Here is a 21,261-nt window from a genome sequence, read left to right on the forward strand (position 1 = left end):
AATAAATGAGAAACGTGAAGTATGAAGCCATATGACGCCATTAATAACGAGAGAAAATCCTAGCATTAATGTTAATCGCTGAAAGGCCCATCGTCGTAAGTCCAAGTCCCATGTTCTCCTTTAACTTTGAACCAAAGTTATATACCTATGGTAGTACGTTTTAACATGTGTTATTACTTGGGTTTTTGACTGCTATATTAGTATTATTTTATGTTACGGTATTGTCTGTTTCAATGCAAAGACCTGTGTGCCAGCACTGTTTAAAAACAAAGCAAGAAAGTTATAATACAAATAAATCTGGTGGGGTATATATTGAATCCTGTATTTACTCTCACGGCCTGTTTAACAATTCTAATACATATTCAGCACCAAATGTTAATTCATGAGCTACAAAGCCCGGGACACGACAGACAAAACATTCTAAAGAAATAATCATATACAAAATATGGCACAAAGTGAAAGAAAGGCCAGAAACGTGTAGCTGTCTTTATTTGTTCTCCAATTCACACGTTTACACAATAGCGCACAGACCGGGGTGCTCTCAATGACGTGCACGGAAAAGATGACAAAAAGCAGATTACACGGTTACCAAATACCAAGCTGTAAAATACATTCAGCCATTAAAAGATGACATGTCATGGTGAATAAGCCATAGTAGTGTTACCAGAAGCCACATACACATACACTCACTTCACAGCTCCTGTAACACAAGTTGTATACTCTCTAAACGCGCGCATCTTTTGCGCTGACGCACCGACACGCACGACACGTCGCCGTTCCTTCCATCATGCGTCCAGGGGCACGGGACACATGGAGAGACACACCAGGTTGAACGCGTAGAAGCATATCTGCGTGAGGACGACGCAGTCTCCCCGGTTGGAGTAAAAGGAGGTGGGCTTGATGTAGGCCCAGTCAAAGTTCCGCAGGTTCAGGGACATCTGGCAGTGCTGGTCGCTGAGGACGACCAGGGCGCGCACGAAAGAGTATTTGGCCGAGCAGCTGACGGCCGTCACCGTGCGCACCTTGTCGAAGTGCAGCAGGAAGCAGGGGTCGTCCTGGAGCCACGGAGACACAGGATGAGATGGCATTACTTATTTAAAATTAAAATAAATAACAAATGAATGAATGAAAATCAGAGGCGACGCAGTGATGTTATGTTCTGTGAAAGAACACAAAGGTCCCTCGGTTTCAAATTGATTCAAATCTGACAAATACACCTTCGAGGTGATGCCGGAGTCAGTAAATGACATGTAAATGACATTTGGATGTTAAAACATATCAATAAAAAACAGGGGCTTCTGGAGGAACACAAAGCTACATGGACTTGAGTTAAGATGTTTCTATATTTCAACCTCAGATTTTCGCCATTAGTATAACACATAATGAAATGCGGTGGTGCGCAACAACCGCATTTCATTATGTGTTATAATAACGGCGAAAATCTGAGGTTGAAATATAGAGACATGATGTGTGTTGTAACTCTATTTTTTCCTTATCTGTTTTGCTTTTTTTCTAAATTGTATTTAGGATTCCCAAAGAAATGCACTCCTTTTTTGGGGGTCATGTATGAAATTATAGTTTTGAGATAATAAAAAAAATGTAAATGCAGAGTTTTCATAACCGTAAAGAGTATAACGTGGGGTTATATATGAGAAAACACAGTTGTACAATTATATACGTGCCAATCATGCTTTATAACGAACATTATAGGAAACAATTCAATAATAAGCAATGGGAATCGCAATATAAAACACGTGGTTAATTACCACATCAGGGTCCCGTCCGTCAACGAGAGTCAGGTCTTGCAGGGGCCAGACCTCCGTCCTCCTGTAGCACTCCTGGATGCTGGAGCGTTTGGTGTGGGACTTCTTGGTTCCAGACTTGAGGGACGTCTGAGATATCTGACATCGCACTATACATAACTGCACCACTTTGTTTTTTGAAACTGTAGAAAAAGGAACAAATATATATACTTTTTTAAATAAAGACGGACACTGCAGCATATGCACGCATCGGTTCTGCAGGAAAAGTAAAAACCTCTTTCCAGGCACCATAGCATTTAATTGTGCATACATCCCAATGATCATATTGATCAAACATAAACAATATATATATATATATATATATATATATATATATATATATATATTAATCTGTTTACCTGAGACACAGAGAAAATGTCTCCCGTGCGTCGGCTCCTCGATCTCAATGAACTCCACCAGTCTCTGTTTTTCAGGTCGGAATAAAACTCTCTGCATCTCCTCCCTCAGAAGAGACGACATCACTGGAGAGTGGGACGGAGAAGAATCGAGATCAGATGATGGAGGGGCTGGGGAAGTGGGGGAAAGCTTTTGTTTGTTTTTAAAAGAAGAAGAAACAACTGAAGCAGTAAAGCAACAAAAGAGTCACAAGAGATGAGACAAATCCAGAAGGAGAAGATAAAAGAAGAAGAGAAATCGCAAACAGTGCAACCTGGCTGCAGTGGTGATGGGCGAGGAAGGTGATGAGGTTTCCTCCGGTCAGACCGCGTGAGAAGTCTGTGGTCGTGGATATGAAATGAGCTCTTACTCCGCCACACGCGCACACACACTCCACTCTGAGGCTGTGAAGTTTTTTTTCTTCATTTTTATGATCCATGTTAATCTTTTATTAAAGTACATGCCTTTAATGCCAACTTACCCAAGAGGCATCGAAACGAAAAGGGAGCAATTAAAGGCCAATCTCTTCATCGTGTTGCCCTTTTATTGCTTCAATTAAGATCCATTACATGGCGCTGATATCCCCCCCCCCCCCCCCCCCCCCCCGCCCTCCCACCCACCACGTTGACTCATGTTTCCTGCAAATATGGATTCCACTCTTGGACATGTGTATTTACTTTAGCGAAGTGTCTTACCCCAAAGCACAGATACAAGGACTCTGCCCTTTGTGTTTGTAAGTGGTTTCCTCACAAGCCACAGATTCTTTTTTCCTTTTTCCGTGGTCTCTCTGTCTCCACTCACTCACATATGCAATAGATGTTGATGTATATGTGTGTGTGTGTGTGTGTGTGTTTGCGTGTGTGGCAGGGTGCCCAATATCAGTGTGATTAAACGGTTGTTGTGTGGGAAAAGGATGTCCCACAGCACTCTGCATGGTTTCCATTACCCTGTACTAATTCAATCTCTGAGCAAAGGTACAATGGGGTGAAGCACTTAAATCGGGGGGGATTTTTACAAGCACATAAAGGTTGCTATATACACTTCTTTAGCGAGCATGGCTCTGCGAGACAATTTGTCTGATGTACTGATAAACAGGACATACTATATATACCCTTTTATTTCGTCAAACCAGCATGGGGAGGACACAACCCCAGCCCTGGGGTGAACCGGACCAAAGCTCTGATTTGATTTGTTAGCAGGAAAGAGTGTGGCCCCATTGGATTTGTCACATTTCTTTTGCGAATAGCTGAGTGCTCTATTGTTGTTGTTGTTGTTGTTGTTGTTGTTGATGATGGTTTCTGTGGGTGTTCCCTTGACGGGCTCTCTGCTGGTCTAAGATGGAAAAGATGAGCGGAGGGGGCAGGAAGTGTATGGACATATACAAGTGTTGAATCTCGTGAATAACACATGAGGTGTGATTGTACTTACTGATCATGAACTTCCAACCCAGGATGCCAACTGACATAAGAGGAATAATGTAATAATACTATATATATATTTGGAATGCACAATGATAAAGGATTTTTCTATTTGAATTGAATGGAAACACTTTCAGTTTGTCTACATCTGTATTTGTCAGCAAGTATTTATCCCAAAGCATTCCCATAATCCCTAGCTTTGTAGCTATGGAAACCAACGGGATGTATACACACGTGTATTATAGTGTTACATGGCTACATGGGAGGAGTTTGGAAAGAGAGGCGCGCGTGATTAAAGAGCACGAAGAGAGGAGGCGTTAAAGTTCGGGAGTAAAGTCCGAGCGGATCCGTGTGACGCACTGGAGGGACGGGATGAGGTGATGAAGCATGCTGAGAGGAAAAGAAGAAGAAAAGAAGTTGCTGGGGGGAAGAAAAGAAAAGAAAAACAGGCTATCAAGAAGTACTAAGGAAGCAGGAAAGGAGGGAAGACATTAAGGATGCACAGAGGGATAAGACAATATAACCGTGGAAAAATGGAACGAAGAAAAAAAAAGATGAGGTTTTGGAGATGAATTAAGGAATGACATTCATATGTATGCAAGAAGCCAAAGGAAGGTGAGGAAATAACAGAAAAGAGAGAGGGGGGGGGGGGGGTAATTGAGAAGCAGATAGCGACTAATCCGAAAGAAGGGAAAGAAATATAACGTGTGACTATGATGAGTGCATGGAAGGGAGAATTAATTAGGCTGGCACTGTTATGCACCGAGGAAGAGAGAAATAAAGTGTGAGAAACCTGTTTTCATTAAAGATGGCAATTTTTTTGATAATATTGTAGTATTTTGATGTTATTTGTAGATATGTGTATGTATGTATGTATATATATGGCTGATTTAAGTTTGCTTTGTCTAATTGTTACAGTTATTTTAACTGAACTGGCATATACCTTATGCTTATTTAATCACAAGGGCTCAGCATAGGTGGAATATGGTGTCAAAAAAGAGTATAAATTGCAAGGCCCCTTCAACGTCCCCTCATCACGTCGCGAAGCACAATGGACACAAGTCCAAAGAATTTTTGGTGTTGATGTTCTTTTATTTGTGCATGAGGGAGTTGTAATCATGTAAGTGTCTTTTTTTAATTTGTATGAATTGTCAAGTAAACAAAAGAGTTTATGAGGGAGGTGACCTTTGCCCCAGTATTCCTGTGTTAATAAAAAAGAAAAAAAGGTTGGACTATTTTGAAATGACTCATGGTCACTAAAAGATGATCAAATGATGTCATTCCAGCAGCCATTTCTCAGGACTTGACGCTAAATGAGTCACACAGGCAAACAGTCTCATAAAAATGAAAAATAAAAATAAAAAAGCAGTATGATCATGATGTTTCAAGATGCCATGAAACATGTAGACTTGCCTTAGCGAAGATGGTTGTTAAAAAAGCCCAGAACAATATACACATACATACACAACTCTTCATAGGACTCCAAATGCATAAAACAAATAATTCATTGAGGAAAAAAAAGATCCTGAACCACATTTCTAAGTGTGCGCATTGATGTCCATTGCTCCTGAGGAACATGTGGCACACCTCTGATCACTGTGGGGTGAAGAAAAGTATGAAAATATTTGCAAGAGGGTGTTCCGGCTTAATATTACAGGGGCCACACCTGAGCTTCAGCACCGTGCCTCATCATGTGACGCACAAGATCACTTTCCCAAACTTCAGACAACACTACATGCCTTTAGAATTATCCCCACAGCTTCCTCCGGTCTCTGGGTGAAGAAAAGTTGATATTGCACAAACAGGAGCTGCAGTCCTGGATTTACACACACACACACACACACACACACACACACACACACACACACACACACAGATACTTTTCCAACAGTTGTTTGTTAGAGCTGATAATGACCTCATAGCATTTCTAGTGCTGCACTGGGAGGATGACACAGCCAAAATCCTATTGTAGCGGAACTGTCACAGGCAATATCCAGGTCAATTAAACGCATATATTAATTTTGTTGGCAACAATTAAGCTATGTTTTTTTGTTTTTTGTCAGTCACTTTTGATATTTTTATTCTATGTCTATGTTCATTGTTATGCACCTTTTACAGAGTCAAATTGCTTGTATGTTCAACGTGGCCATAAACACTTCTTCTGATTCTAAAATCAGGATTTTAGAACACAGTTACCTATGATCGGTATCTTTTCAACCTAGTATGGATTGCTTGTAAAGAAGTTTAAACTTGTATATGAACAGTGGTGTAATCCTGACAGGAGAGCTTTACTGTCCCATGCAGTGAGACATATCTTGTTTATTCTCTCGTCCACAAACACATCACACAGCCATCACTGCAACATGTGTAGCCCACGTGACCACTCCATTATGAGCCAGTTGCTTTTGTGTGGAATTTTATTTCATCCAATTAACATGTCAAGGGAGTTTTTCTTGGTGAAAAGAACCTCCGATTCCACTTATGTCTTATTAAAAAAATAATACAAAAATGGTTTCTATGGTCAAAATGCCTAATAATAAGAATTTAGGGGGAACCTCGACACAGAATATGTAGAACGTCACGGCCTGGAGAGCTTTTGATTGGATGTCGATAAAAAGGGGAAACCCCTCGCTATCAGGCAGGGCCATCCCCTACCCTGCGCTGCACCCTCCTGGCGACCCTCCAATGTCACATTCACCGTCATTCACGCTCACCCAAACCGTGTGTGTGTGTGTGTGTTTGTATGAGTGCGTGTGTGTGTGTGTGCAGCGGTGTTTGCCTGAAAATAATATGCCGGTGTTAATAATGCACATTAAGGTAATTTTGACACCTTAAACCGTGATTCATTTTTAAGTCTAAATATGATGTCAAGATAAATAAATAAAAAAAGATATATCCGGTGTGGTGTCCGCCATTCTCGCTTCAAGTGCATTCATATGCAAGTCGCTACCGTGTCCGTTTATTCTCTTCGTATCAAAAGCTGGACCTCGGTCGCTCGGAAAAGCCACAGAAACACGCGGAGTCATTTCCCCTCTGAAGATCACTCAGCGATCCCCTCGGCTCTGCTGCTACTGTACTTGCAAAATAGTGCGCCCTACTGTCGCTATTGCGCATGACTGTACTTCGTAATATGAAGTAGGCCTCCTGTTTTTCTCCCCTACCCGGAGTCCTCCTGGCCCCCACCGACTCGATGCAACGTTCAAGTAAGCAAAACACGGAGGCTGCCGTCGAGTCCGCGAGCAGGTAAGGGCTTCTTATTGCACGGTCAGAGCCGGCGGCGGGTCGCGGATCGTGAGACGGCGCGGCCGTCGCGGTGTTTTGAACGTGCGGAGGCAGTCTGACTGCAGAGGAGGCTCCGGGACCGTTTCCGCACGCTCGAGGGAGAGCAAGGCCCAGTGACCCACATTCAGAGCAGGCTGTGTCTATGTGTAAGAGTGGGCGAGCGTGCGCGCGGAGCCCTGCCAGTGTGTGCGCCCGGGGACCGCGTGTGCGCGCGCGCGCGCGCGTTCGTGCTTGCCCGTGTGTGTGTGTGTATACATACATCTGCCGCGAAAATGTTTCCACCATCGCTGGTTTGAGGCATTTCTCCGCGGCCGACATTTGTATTTTGGTCGGTTTCTCCGAGAACCTTTCCCCGCGCGGGGGCTCAGCCTCCGGTCTCTCGTGGCGCGCGAGCACCGACGGGAACATTTTTCAAAGATTATTTCGTCCTCAATGTCAGTTGTTGCGTGACAGCTCGGGGGCCAGCGTTGCCATTGATAGAGGCTCGGACATTCCTCCCGTTTATTACACCGACGTGAAGCGCGCTACCTGTCGTCGGAGCGGGTGTCACGCGAGCGCAGCGGGACTGAAACGGAGTCAGTAGGTGCGTGAAGTCTCCGGGTTAAATGGACAGTTGTCGGTTAGCAAGCTTAGTTAGCCTGCGAGCTAGCTGCACGGACTGCTCTCTTTTCGGCTGTGTGACGAACACCTGTGGCACCAAAAGGTAAATTGACAACGTTACTGTGCCCTTCTGGTAGCTAGTGGCCGCTTGTTTTTGGATTTGGTCGAGGGCAATTCGTGGATACCGTGTCGCTATTATCGGTGTTTATTCGTTGACAATGATGTACAGTGGGGCGGACTCGTCCAATGGAGGAGCTCCGTCTAATGAGGCTTCACTTATTGGCCATCAGGAATACATGAGTGTAGGTCAGGAGGCGACACATGGAGCCATTAAGATGGTTTAACAAAATGACTAAATCTCACCATAATCTCCCACTAAAATCAGTGCTATAAATAATCTAAGTATGGGGGGTGATGTTATTCATAGAGGTGGCTGTGTACTGTCATATCTTACAGCAACATCCTCTTATAAGATCACAGTGGTGGTAAGGTGTCTGATTGGCTGTGCTTGACCAGTTTTGAGGGACTTCATTGTCATTGTTCATTCAGACGTCACAAAAACAACTACTTGATTCATTGACAGGATAAAAAAGAAAGAAAGATGATCTTATATGATGTTGGTATCTTAAATTGTAGACTGTTAGTCAGACATAGCACTTTGATATGCATAGGCACTTTGAAAAATGACACTTTTACTTATTCTCATCAGTGATTAAAGGGATCCAGCTTCTAAATTTGGTCGATTTTCTGTGTTTTATATTCAATTCATGATCAATTGAGTTTATTTTGTACAGCCCATAAACACAAATTACCAAATTATCCTCAGAGGGCTTTACAATCTGTACACATACGACATCCCTGTCCCAGGACCTCACATCGGATCAGGAAAAACTCCCAGAAAACAAAGAAAAAATTCATGGGGAAAAAAGTGAAGAAACCTTCAGGATCCCAGAGGAGGATCCCTCTCCCCGGATGGACAGAAGCAATATATGTCATGTATACAGAATGAACAGAGTTACAACACATTCAATGAATATGACAGAAAATATTAATAATGAGTTGTATATCACTGTAAACTTTGATCTTATCTTGAGGTTTATGAAATTGTGACAACACTTTTTTGTAAAACTTGTGACAAAATGATTAAACAATAATTGTCAGATAAACTGATATTGAAAATAATTACCAGTTGTGACCCCTAATCTTAGAGTAGTATGACTATCTTTAAGAGACTTTTGCAGGACTGCAGGTCGGATACACCTTACTAGGTGGCTAATTTCCTGTTTTGCAGCCACGACCATTTTCTGTCCTTGTTGGACTGTAGGATTTGCATGCATGGTAAACAGTGAACAGCCCCCCCCCCTTCCCTGTTTGTGAATGAGTGCGGGTTCTTTGTGTTGCAGGAGAGGTGTGGCTCACTCATGAAGATTTGTCAGTGCCTGGAAAGATAGGATCTAAAACAGCTAGTTTTGTCTATAACGAGACATTCCAGATAGTAAGTTGAAAATAACCGCACCTCCACATTCTTTATAACTGGGTTACTGCATAATAATGGACTCAAACCAGGGATTTCCTTGCTGCACAAGACTTTTGCAATTATAAGACCTCCCAACGGTCTTGATTCATCAAATCTGCTTTATTAGTTATTTATTAGTTAGTTTATAAGTGAGTTGTTCAGAAAGTCAGACAGTATCAACTGTACAATTTTTCCACAGGGTCCAATTTTAACATAAGCTCAATGACAAAACAGTGTTGAAGTAAAAAGTAAACATGCCCTCAAATTGACCTACTGACCCCTAGCTTTCTGTTCTGATTCCTCCCGCAGGTTCGGTTGATCACCATGTTGTTCCCGTGGTCTGTTGCCCTCTCGTGACCCCCAATGACCTCAGCGGCCGTTTGGACTTTTAGAGTCGGCTTTGACCCCAAACCCTTTCTACGACCCCTGAGAAAAGACTTAAACTGACCACGTGCATAAGCTGCATTGGGGTGAGAAGTCCTCTCACCACACACACACACAATCAAATTTGGTCGTGCATTTTTTCAACATGTTGCAACATAGACTACAAAATATGGCCTGTTGTATATTAAGGTATAAAAGAACTGACCGCAGTAAGCCAGCTGTCTGAACCTCATGGGAATGCTGATAAGTAAGGTGTGTGTTGGAGAAAGACATATAAAAAACATTCAACATGCCTGTTTGTTGTTTTTTTCAGAAAGGACTTTTATCAAGTTTATATAATTATTTAAGCTCGGCAGTACGCTTTGTGTCAAAACAGTCAATCGTATCTTCAGTCCATGGAATTGCAATATGTGCCGAAGCTAACGCAATGCTGTTTTTTCTGTCTTTCTAGTTGATCTTCCAAATGCCTACCTCACGCCTAAAGAGCAAATCACTGCAGCCACAGCCCTGATCAACAGCCACCATGACATCAAGCATAGGGTATACTTCAACACACACACACACACACACAAATACAAACATGCACCAATATGTGAATGTGTCACTAATGACATTCATATACACAATACATGTGTTGCGTATAAGCACTTTAAGTAAGAAATGTGTTCAGATATACAGATTTTCAAGAACATTCAACCCACAATCGTGTCAATGTTGATCAACGAAATGCCTCCAATTTGTGATGATAATAATGATGGATGAACTAAAGACCATCCTGCGGGGGGGGTTCACGCACGCCAAATCAGGCCACTGGCCCCTTCCCCCTTTACTTCCGGCGACCCTTGTTCGGACCCCACCCATCTTCAAACTCAGCCTTCATTTTGATCTCAACAATAACACGTATAAAATTGTGTACATGCATCTTCCACGGTTGTGACGCTATCACGTTGACAACATCTGTCCACAGAAAGACCAGAAATAAAAACACCTGGCAAGTGCTAATTTACGTTTCTGTGGTTGTTTCCCCTGCAGAATATGTCTCCAGGACACATTCTGCCGTAATGACACACATATACACTCGTAAGCTGAAAACAATACCAGCTGTCACGGCTGTAATTATAATGACTGTTATTGTTATCATGAACTGGAGTGCTACAATAAAACGTAAAATTACAACTTAACCGTAATAAATAACTGCTCCAGATAGATATCAGCCGTCGGTAAAAATTAAAGTGTTCCTACATTGATTGAAATGTAGGCGAGCACACGCCCTGTTTCACAAATGCACTTGCAATCTTCTTGCGAGCGTAACGCATTCCTCTCTCTCTCTTTTTTTTTTGTGTGACCCAAAAATAGACCTGCTCCTGGCATGTAGGATTCCTCTCATTAACCGGCATCCGTCATTCGCTATTATTAACAATACAGATCTGCTTTCAAGCAGCCAACAAACATGCGTACACAGGGAAAAAAAAAAGAAAGTGGGGCAGGATAAGCTGCAAATATGTTTTTTTTTTTTCTTCTCCCGTAGGGATGATTGTAGCATCTTTGATGGGTTGATGGAAGAAGATGAGAAGGACAAAGCAAAACGGTAGGCAAGATATAAAGAGTGATGATAAAACATCATATATAAAGGATTGTTTTTTGACCGGACCGACATTTAACCAGCATTCAAAACACATTTAAAGCATGTCTCCGAACCGACGACATGGCATGCCCTACACAGCAGCCACACACTGTTTAAACATTATAGTCACACATGACAAAAAAGGTTGTGTTTTTGTTATTTTTCTGTATGTCAAAATTACGAATCTGAAAGGTATATAAACAAAAGAAACCCAAAAGTCTCTTTAAAATGTTTGTCCGCACGAAACGTTGACTGCATTACGAATAATTGGATTTGGATTTCAGCGTGTCCCGAAACAAGTCTGAGAAGAAACGGAGAGACCAGTTCAATGTCCTCATCAAGGAACTCGGCACGATGTTGCCGGGCAATACCAGGAAGATGGACAAGTCCACCATCCTGCAGAAAAGCATCGACTTCCTGTGTAAACACAAAGGTCAGGGCACCTCACAGGGTGGACACGTCTTGCTCTATATGTAGTTTTTCTTGTGTACACTGTCCGCCCGTGCTTGTTCACTCTCATTACGAGAGCTTGTTACCCTTTTTATGAGGCATGGGTACTGTATCTGTAAAGTGTAATTGACTCTTTATTACCTTACTCGTTATTACCTTTTTAACTGTGTGTAGTGACTTGATGTGTTATGAATAATAATTATGTCCCACTTTAAGGATTAGCTGCTTTAGCTTCACCTCATAATCATTAATGCTGTGGTTCATTTATGCTGAAATAATTAATTACTAGGCATGTGTTACTATTTCTTTGTAATCCGAGCTCTTATCATTGCTGCGCATGATAATTAACTCGGCTGCCACTTCACCGTTGCACTCTGTTCTCGCCTGTTAGTGCCTTGTTTTCACTCATTTTCCTTTCTTCTTTTTGGGTTGTCTCTCTTATGTCCCGTCGTGGTTTCCCCACTTAATTCTTCTTGAAAAGCAGGATTTTAAATTATTTTTTAAAATGTCCATTTTCCTTCCGTTTCCTCCACCAGAGATCGCAGCCCAGTCGGAGTCGAGTGAGATCAGGCAGGACTGGAAGCCTCCATTTCTTAGCAATGAGGAGTTCACCCAGCTCATGCTGGAGGTCAGACATCTCACATGTTGTACTGTCTGTTTGGTGTCATCTCCGTTGTTATTTTACTCTCGCTGTAGGTTTTTGTCAGGCGTTCGGAAAAGTGAAGCTAATGCAGACGTGCCTTAACCTTCAGATTGTATAGAAGTCTGTGAGAAAATGACTCTACTTTTCTACTTTATTCCCTCAGTAAACATTGTAAACATGACTTTATGGTCTCAATCATAAGTTTCAAGTCTTCTTCAATATAGCATGATGTTCATTTAGTAAATTATGGTCCATTTAGAGTCTAACAGACGATAAAGCACAGTATGCTTTAGGGTGGGGCTACCTTGTGATTGACAGGTCCCTACCAGAACGTTAATTGTAAACGTTTTGGTCGCCTACACAATTTCTTATTCAGCGTTCCATTGTACTTCGCTCCACCCTCTCGTGTCACCTCTGGTTGCATGAAAACAAGATGGCTACGGCCAGAATACCAAACTGGAGGCTTCAAAACGGCCGTCCACAAACCAACGGGTGACGCACTGGGTTTTATTTCTAAGTAAAAATGCGGCAGTGATATTTTAACAGATATTACGAATTGTTTATTTTGCTGATATTCAACAACAGACGAATCAATGACAGCCTTTTACTTGATCTTGTCTTGCATTATCAGGCTCTGGATGGGTTCTTTTTAGCAATAATGACTGATGGGAACATCCTCTACGTCTCCGAGAGTGTCACCTCACTACTTGAACACTTACCGGTGAGTAACACTGGGTCTGTCCTTTACCTGCTATGTATTCGTCATCCAATGTGTTGGAGACCAAGCTTTAAGTGGACCTATGGGTGGTACTATTGTTCTCATGCATATGTTGTGTTCCTCAGACGGACCTGGTGGACCAGAACCTGTTAAACTTCCTGCCACTTGGGGAACACTCTGAGGTGTACAAGGCTCTGTCCACGCACCCCACCGACCACGAGAACCTTAGCTCCGACTACCTGAAGAGTCAGTAACACCCCAAAATCATATTACACCATGCTTGCTGCTAGTTTTACAACATCACGCAGGGATACTGTACGGTTTTTGTGTGGACAGTATCATTCAGTTTAACTCTTGCTTCCATGATTCACTATGCACAGCTTGCAGCTGTTACTTGATTTTTAAAGTCATAAAGGTGTGTATGAACCTTAACGGCCAAAGCCAATGATACAGGAACCAAAACAATACAATAAATCATTGAATATATTTTGAATGAAATAAACAACTGAAGATAATGTGAGATTATCACAACTCTGTTACTGATTTTGTTAGTTCAGCACAAATCCTGTCCTGTTACTCTTGTTTGTAAGGAAGCAACTAGAAAAACCATCACATTCTCCGACTTAAGTAGCTAAATCCTTTTTCTTCATTATAAAATCTAAAGTCTGATTTTTTTTGACAGTTTTGTCTTGATATCCTTCCAGCACCATGAGACATTTAAAACACATTTTGAACAATATTTTTACTGGAGAATTGTTTTTTGTCTTTTTCACATTACTTTGACCAACTGTATTGTTGTGACTTATTGTTCTTCCAGCTAAGAACCACATGGAGTTCTGCTGCCATATGCTGCGAGGGACCATTGACCCCAAGGAACCGCCTGTCTACGAATATGTCAAGTTTATTGGCAACTTCAAGTCACTCAACAACGGTATGTCACTTAAATCGCATTCGACACAGAAACATTTGCGTAAAGCCACTTTGACTGAACAACCGCTTCAACGGCAAAACCTGCTCTGCTCTGCAGTTCCCAACGCGACGAGGAACGGTCTCGCAGGGGTGTTACAGCGGTCACTGCAACCGGCGTTCGACGACCAGGTGTGCTTCGTAGCCACTGTTCGGCTGACCAAACCTCAGTTCATCAAGGTAGAGGCGCACACACACACGCACACACACACACACACACACACACACACACACACACACACACACGAGAACAAATTAATCATTTGATCTGACATACCTTCTCTCTTCCCTTCTTTTTTTGTTTTTATACTTACAGGAGATGTGTACAGTGGAAGAGCCCAATGAGGAATTCACCTCTCGGCACAGTCTAGAGTGGAAGTTCCTCTTCTTAGACCATAGGTAAACACACAAGCACACGCGCATTGCTTTTTAAGCTGCAAGTATACGCCGTCATAAGTCCTGTTCGGGGGGGTCGCACTATTCTTGCATAGGCAACACTGTCACGTACTTCACTTAAAGCATAGCCCAACCTAGTTTCTTAGGGATATGTACTTTAGAGCCTCATCAAGTTCGTCCTCTCTTTGCATACACTTCCCTGAAACCTAAGAGCACCCAGTTGGTCGGCCACGCTGCCCTCTGAGCTCTGTGAAGCCGACCTTCTGGTTTTCCGATTTTGACAAGGGATGCCATTTCTCCTTTTCAGAGCTCCACCAATCATAGGCTACCTGCCTTTCGAGGTTCTGGGAACATCCGGGTACGACTATTACCACGTGGACGACCTGGAGACGCTAGCCAAGTGTCACGAACACCGTGAGGGCTCATATTTGCACACCTTCACTTTGTGTCGTAAAACGCCTTTGTCGCTTCTAACCACTCTGTCTTACTTTCACGTGCAGTGATGCAGTACGGTAAAGGGAAGTCTTGTTACTATCGTTTCCTGACTAAAGGTCAACAGTGGATCTGGCTTCAGACACACTACTACATCACCTATCACCAGTGGAACTCTCGGCCCGAGTTTATTGTCTGTACACACACAGTAGTCAGGTACTGCAGCTTCCCTGTCCCCTTTATACCCATAGAAACAGAGATTTGGGGTTTTGATCATTGGACATCTCCAAACCATTGTTAAGAGTCTGTAATAATAAACGGCTCCTCATATTCACATCTCTCATGCACCTTCTCCTTTTCTTCTTCTTTTTTTTGTCTACAACGCAGCTATGCAGAGGTGAGGGCGGAACAGCGCAGAGAGCTGGGCATTGAGGAGTCTAACCCAGAAGTCACTGCGAATAAGGTGAGAAATCACATGTTGAAACACACCAAACGTATCTGCCTTCATCAGTGCATGGGTCCAATAATTCAAGGTATCGCAATATATATCGAGTATGTGCAAAACACAAACGCATTGGGGTTGAATTTGTAGATTTGTTTTAGTCATGTAATGTAACTTTTGTTCGGAGACCGACTGAAGTGCTCTAGTGGCCTATTTGGGTCGTCCATCTACTCACTGTTAATGATCATGTACTAGTGCAGCGCCTGTTTAAGACACGCCTCTTTGGAACGTGCCTGTTGCTTGGCCTCCGGTGTCGCCGCTCGCACGCAAGAGGCTTCACAGTCGCTGAGCTTCCTCTGGTCCTGAGCAGAGAGAGACGAGAGCGTGGCTGGTGCTCGCTCAACCGCAAATGAACAGAGGGAGCGGCGTTGGCGAGAACAAAAGCATGCGCAAATAAACACGCCCACACCTACGCAACAACCCTGCAGGAAGGTCCTGCTTTGCCGGAATTTGAATGAATGCAGCGGATGAAGCATTCACGCTCCATCCCGCCCGCTGTGGCCTCTCTGCTTTGTGTGTGTGTGTCGAATAGCACCGATAGCAGACACTGAAGGATATAAACACACATGCAACAACCTTTTTTTTAAAGGAAGATTCTACACATTATACCTTTTTAAAAGATCGTCTATCAAGTGCATCTCTCTCCTGCTCGTCTGCTTTTAGATTCTGGACTCTGGCTCGGAGTCACAGCTCAACACGTCCAGCCTCAAGGAGGCCCTGGAGCGATTTGACCGCAGCCGAACAGCCTCAACCTCCTCACGCAGTTCCCACAAGTCCTCATCGCATGTCTCTGACAACACGTGCACTTGTAAGGATACACACACACACACGCGCACACACACACACACACACATGTTGCATGTGCATATATAGTATTAGTCAGTTCTACCCTGACGTAATACGTTAAAGACAGGTCAATGACACATCAGTTGTGGAGTTTAGTGGGATGGGAGGCCCCGCAGTAAGATGATACGTGTTGTCAGCAGAGTATGACTCACACTCAGTCAATGATTCTGTCCCTGCGACAGCCTCCAAGCTACACATGGACACGGCCACACCTCCTCCGCAGTCCCTGGCCTCCACCATGGAGGTGACATCACAGCGTCGCTCATCCATCAGCAGCCAGGTGAGACTTGATTGGCCCAAAACATAACGCATGACACACTTTGTGGAGTTCTTGTTTTGGACATTTGGGTTAAGAAAATATAATCAAACTAATTATTGCACTTCGGTTTACATTAAACCATAATTCTCTTGATCCCTTGTTTATTTGCAGTCTATGAGCTCTCAGACCACAGGACAGAGTGTAACTCCAGGTTTGATCACTCATCAGCAACAGCAACTACAGCAGCAACAACAACAACAACAGCAGCAACAACAGCAGCAACAACAACAGCAGCAACAACAACAGCAACAACAACAACAGCAACCACAGCAGCAGCTACAGACAAACGTACAGGTGAGAACGGTGGCAGGATGTGCTGTGTAGTGAAGCTGAAACAACAAAGATTCACTGGTGCCACATTCTCAAAGGTCGATTATTCGCTAAATTATGAAGAAATTGAGAAAAATAATAGTCAGACAGTAAAAGAAGGGCTGTGCGTTGTCAAGAATCTGCCAATGAGATATGTGTCACGATACAGGCGTTACAATCCAATATATAGTTGTGTTTCGTAACGAGCATTAGTGACACGAGCGGCCTGTTTTTTTTCTCCCCACCCTCAGCCGGTGATGGAGTTCTCGGCGCAGGTGAATGCCATGCAGCATCTGAAGGATCAGCTGGAACAGAGGACAAGACTGATCCAAGCCAACATCCAGCGGCAGCAGGACGAGCTGCGGCACATCCAAGACCAGCTGCAGAGGGTCCAGGGCCAGGGCATACAGGTACTGCATTTTGAAACGTGAAATAGGGCCGTGCGGCTAATCGAATTTCCATAATATCTCTCGAGCCATAAAAGACGCGCAAACCCCCGTCTCGTTTATCGCGCTTTGTGGGTGTGATCTTTGTTGACGCGTCGCTGCCGTTCTTATCTCTACAACCATTTGAGGTTTTCTAAATTGTCTTTCTAAGTGCGTGATGTTTCCAAAGACAGTAATCTTGTTCAATAGTCACGATCTTGATACTGACCAAAACAACAGTGAGTATGAGTTTTGTAATAAGAATTCGACACGTAGCCTTTTCGTGCAAACAGTCGTTGCATATAGATTGAGTTTGCTCATCGGTCTTATTCTGCTGTGCTGTAACCTTTTGCTGCAAAAGAAAACGTATTATGTTCCAACATTAAACCAGAGAGCTCCTTCAGTTAACTGACAAGGGTTCGTTTAACTCACAGAACAATTGCACACTCACCTTTTTCAAAAGCAATTTCAGTTGCATTCAGGTTTCTCCCCATGATGTCTAGCATGCAACCTCTCCTCCTTTTCTTTTTTTTTTTAAAGATCAGTAGATGAGTGGTGCGCTTTGTCTTTTCCTGTTGCTTTCCACCTGGCTGTGCCTGACCTAGATCAGAGCATGCAATATGCATTATTTTTGTTCTATTCAAAGGACACCGTAATTTCACCCGCGCGCGTACCCTGTGAAGCTGTACAGTTTACTTTAATTATTCTATTCTCTTTTAATAATGCGCATAGATTAACCAAATAAACGTACAGAAACGGGTGCATGCAGTGCAAACCTAGACACACGCACACACACACACACACCACTGTGGCCTGACTTGGTGGTGTTTCCATCCCGACAGATGTTGCTGCAGCAGCAGGGCGGAGCAATGAACGTGCAGCTCCCCCAGGTGGGCTCGGTCCAACAAACGACCGCTCTGACCAGTCAGGTCCAGCAAACGACAATTAACCCCGTCCATTCAGGAAACCAGCAGCTCACAATCCAGCAGCAGGCTCCGCCCCCCCAGCAGAACCTTCAGCAGCAGCAGCAGCAGCAGACCAACGCCCTCACACAGGTAGGACACAAATATCAAACAGAAAAAAAAGTTTGTTCTTTTGAGCTCAGATAAAACTTGCAGTATCTGCAACCTTTAAAGGAACAGGTCAAACATTAATCATGTACTCAACATTTGAGGTCCTGTGAGAACACTGAGCTCGTGTGACCCTTTGTCACTATTGATCGGTCGTGTCGAGAATTCCGACAAGGGACACAAACGCAACACTGTTCAGTGTACTTGCAGTGTTTACGTCTCACGAAGAAGACAGGAAGAGCAACAGGGCATGCTGTTAGCTGCACAGGAAGCTCTGTGACGGTGGAGTACTGTAAACACACTCAGTACTCTTTGCCTTGGTTGGAAACCAATATTCTGCATCTTGTCATGTTAGCTTGAACAGTCCCACCACCTTTTATGTAAACTGAATGAAAACAATGTGCAGAGTATTCAATAGAATAGTTTATTTTCTGTTTTTCTGTATACCTAAAGTAATGAAATAAAAATAACTAAATAAAATGAACCTAAAAAAAAGTCCCATAGTCTGTTTACTCTGTTTTTTAAAGGATTTCATATCATGTCCCTCCCTCCTCCCCCACATTACCACTCTTCAGCCCCAGCGTCCGTCCCAGCAACCCCCCCAGGCCCAGGCCCAGACCCAGACACAGACACAGACCCAGACCCAGACCCAGACCCAGGGCTCGGTATCCGCTCCGCTGTACAACACCATGATGATCTCCCAGCCAGGGCAGCCCAACGTGCTGCAGATCAGCACCAGCCTGCCGCAGACCAACACCCAGCAAGGCACCGCAGTGGCCACCTTCACGCAGGATCGACAGATCCGGTATGTGCAATGATTTGTTCAGTTTTTAAGTAACTGGTAATATACAGTAGATATTATTTTTATTCACTTTTCTCTTTCTCTTTCTTGCCCCCGTTTCTCCATGTCGCCCCCTCCAGGTTTCCAGCAGGGCAGCAGCTGGTGACCAAGCTTGTGACCGCTCCAATGGCGTGCGGAGCGGTCATGGTGCCCACCTCCATGTTCATGGGACAGGTGGTCACCGCGTACAACCCCTTTGGTGGGCAACAGGTACGGATGAAGCCGCATGAGTCACGACCCATGAAACTGTATTTGATCCCAGAAAAACGACTCTGCAAAGAGTCCGTCCGAGTGTGAGGCATGCAACCACCCAGCTGTTTAGAGCTGTTACAGTGCCAAATTATTTAAGAAGAAACACCATGGAGGTGGCGGAGAAACATTGGTCGGCAAATCTCACCTTCATGAATGAATTTATGGAAAGACTTTGTGTTATTGATGCTGATATTTGGCAATGAAAAGAAGGTCCTGTCTTCAAAGAAGACAGCAACATCCCTTGCTTACAGTCTAAGTTTAAAAGCAGATCACAAAGAGATTAAAATAAATCCAAACATGCTTGATGGATTCTTCAAAATGAAGCTGTTTAGCATTCGTCCTCTCCTTTAAGGCCTATAGACGACTCAGCAGTTCCAAAGACTTGTAGGTTCACTGTCAGTAAAACCGGTTCAGGGTTGTTGTTGCATTCGCTCATCCAGTAGACTCCAGCCCTCTTCGTGTGCTATTTTCTAGGTTTCTGCTCGAAATAACATACCCAAACTAAAAAGGGTGTATCTCTGCAACCACAAAGGCTATTTGAATAATGTTAGTGTTATAATAAAGGCAAACCATGTGTGCTTTTGTTCAGATGTGTAAATATTATTGTATGTGTTACTGGTTAAGAGTAAATAAAGATGAAAGACAAGCAAAAGTTGAATTTCCAGGTTCGCCTAGAAAAAAAAGCACTTTCAGGATGATTATCTCTTGGAAGGATGCACAGAAACAGCAGAGCACAACAGAGATCATAGCACACTATGGGACCTGTCTCTCTGCAAAGTTTGAGTTTGAAAAAGTAAAGCAGAACAAAGTTAGAGAGGTTTTAGTACAGATTAATTAGGCGAAATGGGCATTTGGGCAATTTGAATTTTCTCATGTACCATATATTTCATTTGTATATTACTTATGGTGTTCAATACATCCAAATATAGCAGTCTTTGTTGATTTTTTATTTATTTTTTAAAGCCAAAGATAAGCAACATTTGTGACTGTAAGCGCTAAAGCGATTCATGTTGCTGTGTTCTTCATATCTCAGTGGTGCTTTGATGCAGAAGGATTTTGAAAAGATATTTAGAATCTGTGTGGAGTCCTCCTGCTTTTTGCTATCTGGCTTTTTCTGATAGCACCGAGCTACGGGTTGCTAGTTCCGGAAACGTGCTCAGTGGGCTGACTCCTGACACAATGATGATTATGATATTTTCATAATTCTTTCAGTTGGTGTTTGAGTTGTGTGGAAATGGCTTACTGATTCTTGTAGCCCAAGTTCTCTTGTTTAATTTGATGTATGACATCAATATATTTGCTCATGTTTATTGTAAGGTTTTACACAGCCGAACTATAATGTGTAAATCGCCAAAAGGTTAAAAAGTTGGATCCGTAGAGAAGCCATTGAGAGAGATCATAAGTAGAGGTGATGCTATTCAAACCTAACAAGCAGCAAATGGCCGACAATATTCAAAAACAGAATTTCCTATATGATTCACTGACATGACTACATGTTAACTCATGTGTATCTTCAGCAGGGAGGGCCAACCCAGACTCTGACTCTTCAACCAGCCCAACCGCCCCAAGGTCAGCCCGACGGCCAGAACCAGACGACTGTAGTGGCTCAGGGTGGCCAGCAGGGGCAGCAGCAGCAACAGCAATTCATACAGGTATCAATAGAGGGCGGCAAGTCTGATTTATTTAAACCCACACAAAGTATCATGTTTTATTTGGGTACGTTGTTGTTATCTTTATCCTGCGTGGAGTAATGAGTGACATAACATACTGAATTGATTCAAACTTCAAGATGTTCATTCACTTTACTGTCAGAGTGTGTGAGAAGGAGAAGATGCTTCTTTTTCTTTTTTTACTTAAGAACTGTTTCAATTTGTAATGCTCCTGCACTGTCTTTCTGTCAGGGCACTCATCTTCTCCATAGCAACCAGTCTACCCAGCTCATTCTGCAGGCAGCTTTCCCACTCCAACAACAGGGCACATTCGCGCAGGCAACACAGCAGCAGCAGCAGCAGCAACAGCAACAACAACAACAACAACAACAACAACAACAACAACAGCAGCAGCAGCAGC

General features: G+C 43.3%; 2 protein-coding genes across 9 annotated transcripts in view; one reads left to right on the forward strand and one right to left on the reverse strand.

Moving 5' to 3' along the window:
- Nucleotides 1-539: 539 nt before the first annotated feature.
- Nucleotides 540-6,691, reverse strand: si:dkey-245p14.4 (uncharacterized protein LOC563576 homolog). Of its 2 annotated transcripts, none has more exons than XM_034532306.1 (4): nucleotides 6,567-6,691; nucleotides 2,162-2,284; nucleotides 1,767-1,945; nucleotides 540-1,055 (listed from the first exon to the last, which is right to left on the reverse strand). In XM_034532306.1, the coding sequence occupies exons 1-4, from the start codon at nucleotides 6,640-6,642 to the stop codon at nucleotides 786-788; spliced, it is 648 nt and encodes a 215-aa protein (XP_034388197.1). In that variant the 5' UTR covers nucleotides 6,643-6,691; the 3' UTR covers nucleotides 540-785. The 2 variants fall into 2 exon arrangements, with proteins under 2 accessions (XP_034388197.1, XP_034388206.1); XM_034532315.1 differs by lacking the exon at nucleotides 6,567-6,691 and adding an exon at nucleotides 2,473-2,780.
- Nucleotides 6,324-21,261, forward strand: part of clockb (clock circadian regulator b) — a 15,786-nt gene continuing 848 nt past the window's right edge. Inside the window, exons 1-25 of one of the 7 annotated variants that reach the window (XM_034532254.1) lie at nucleotides 6,737-6,859; nucleotides 8,902-8,993; nucleotides 9,324-9,484; nucleotides 9,588-9,650; nucleotides 9,850-9,938; nucleotides 10,927-10,986; nucleotides 11,307-11,455; nucleotides 12,009-12,100; nucleotides 12,747-12,836; nucleotides 12,959-13,079; nucleotides 13,651-13,764; nucleotides 13,861-13,979; nucleotides 14,116-14,198; nucleotides 14,503-14,609; nucleotides 14,696-14,843; nucleotides 15,015-15,090; nucleotides 15,793-15,937; nucleotides 16,158-16,255; nucleotides 16,406-16,588; nucleotides 16,855-17,013; nucleotides 17,871-18,083; nucleotides 18,674-18,903; nucleotides 19,020-19,149; nucleotides 20,709-20,843; nucleotides 21,093-21,261. The exon at nucleotides 21,093-21,261 is cut by the window's right edge and continues 848 nt beyond it. In XM_034532254.1, coding sequence (XP_034388145.1) covers nucleotides 9,922-9,938; nucleotides 10,927-10,986; nucleotides 11,307-11,455; nucleotides 12,009-12,100; nucleotides 12,747-12,836; nucleotides 12,959-13,079; nucleotides 13,651-13,764; nucleotides 13,861-13,979; nucleotides 14,116-14,198; nucleotides 14,503-14,609; nucleotides 14,696-14,843; nucleotides 15,015-15,090; nucleotides 15,793-15,937; nucleotides 16,158-16,255; nucleotides 16,406-16,588; nucleotides 16,855-17,013; nucleotides 17,871-18,083; nucleotides 18,674-18,903; nucleotides 19,020-19,149; nucleotides 20,709-20,843; nucleotides 21,093-21,261 — 2,638 coding nt within the window. In that variant the 5' untranslated portion in view covers nucleotides 6,737-6,859; nucleotides 8,902-8,993; nucleotides 9,324-9,484; nucleotides 9,588-9,650; nucleotides 9,850-9,921. Of the gene's footprint in view, nucleotides 6,434-6,736; nucleotides 6,860-7,133; nucleotides 7,602-8,901; nucleotides 8,994-9,323; nucleotides 9,485-9,587; nucleotides 9,651-9,849; nucleotides 9,939-10,926; nucleotides 10,987-11,306; nucleotides 11,456-12,008; nucleotides 12,101-12,746; nucleotides 12,837-12,958; nucleotides 13,080-13,650; nucleotides 13,765-13,860; nucleotides 13,980-14,115; nucleotides 14,199-14,502; nucleotides 14,610-14,695; nucleotides 14,844-15,014; nucleotides 15,091-15,792; nucleotides 15,938-16,157; nucleotides 16,256-16,405; nucleotides 16,589-16,854; nucleotides 17,014-17,870; nucleotides 18,084-18,673; nucleotides 18,904-19,019; nucleotides 19,150-20,708; nucleotides 20,844-21,092 lie in introns of those variants that run through there. The other 6 variants (XM_034532270.1, XM_034532246.1, XM_034532295.1 and 3 more) reach the window with 6 other exon arrangements.

The sequence above is a fragment of the Cyclopterus lumpus genome, chromosome 1 (assembly GCF_009769545.1).
Source record: "Cyclopterus lumpus isolate fCycLum1 chromosome 1, fCycLum1.pri, whole genome shotgun sequence".
Taxonomy (NCBI): Eukaryota; Metazoa; Chordata; class Actinopteri; order Perciformes; family Cyclopteridae; genus Cyclopterus; species Cyclopterus lumpus.

Bases quoted from the DNA above. Each gene is read 5' to 3' on its own strand.
- si:dkey-245p14.4 (XM_034532306.1), bottom strand. From the start codon at position 6,642: ATGACTCCGCGTGTTTCTGTGGCTTTTCCGAGCGACCGAGGTCCAGCT. The intron at 2,285-6,566 runs GTAGCGACTTGC...CCCACTCTCCAG, and splicing joins GAAGAGAATAAACGGACACG to TGATGTCGTCTCTTCTGAGG. The intron at 1,056-1,766 runs GTAATTAACCAC...CCGTGGCTCCAG, and splicing joins ACGGACGGGACCCTGATGTG to GACGACCCCTGCTTCCTGCT.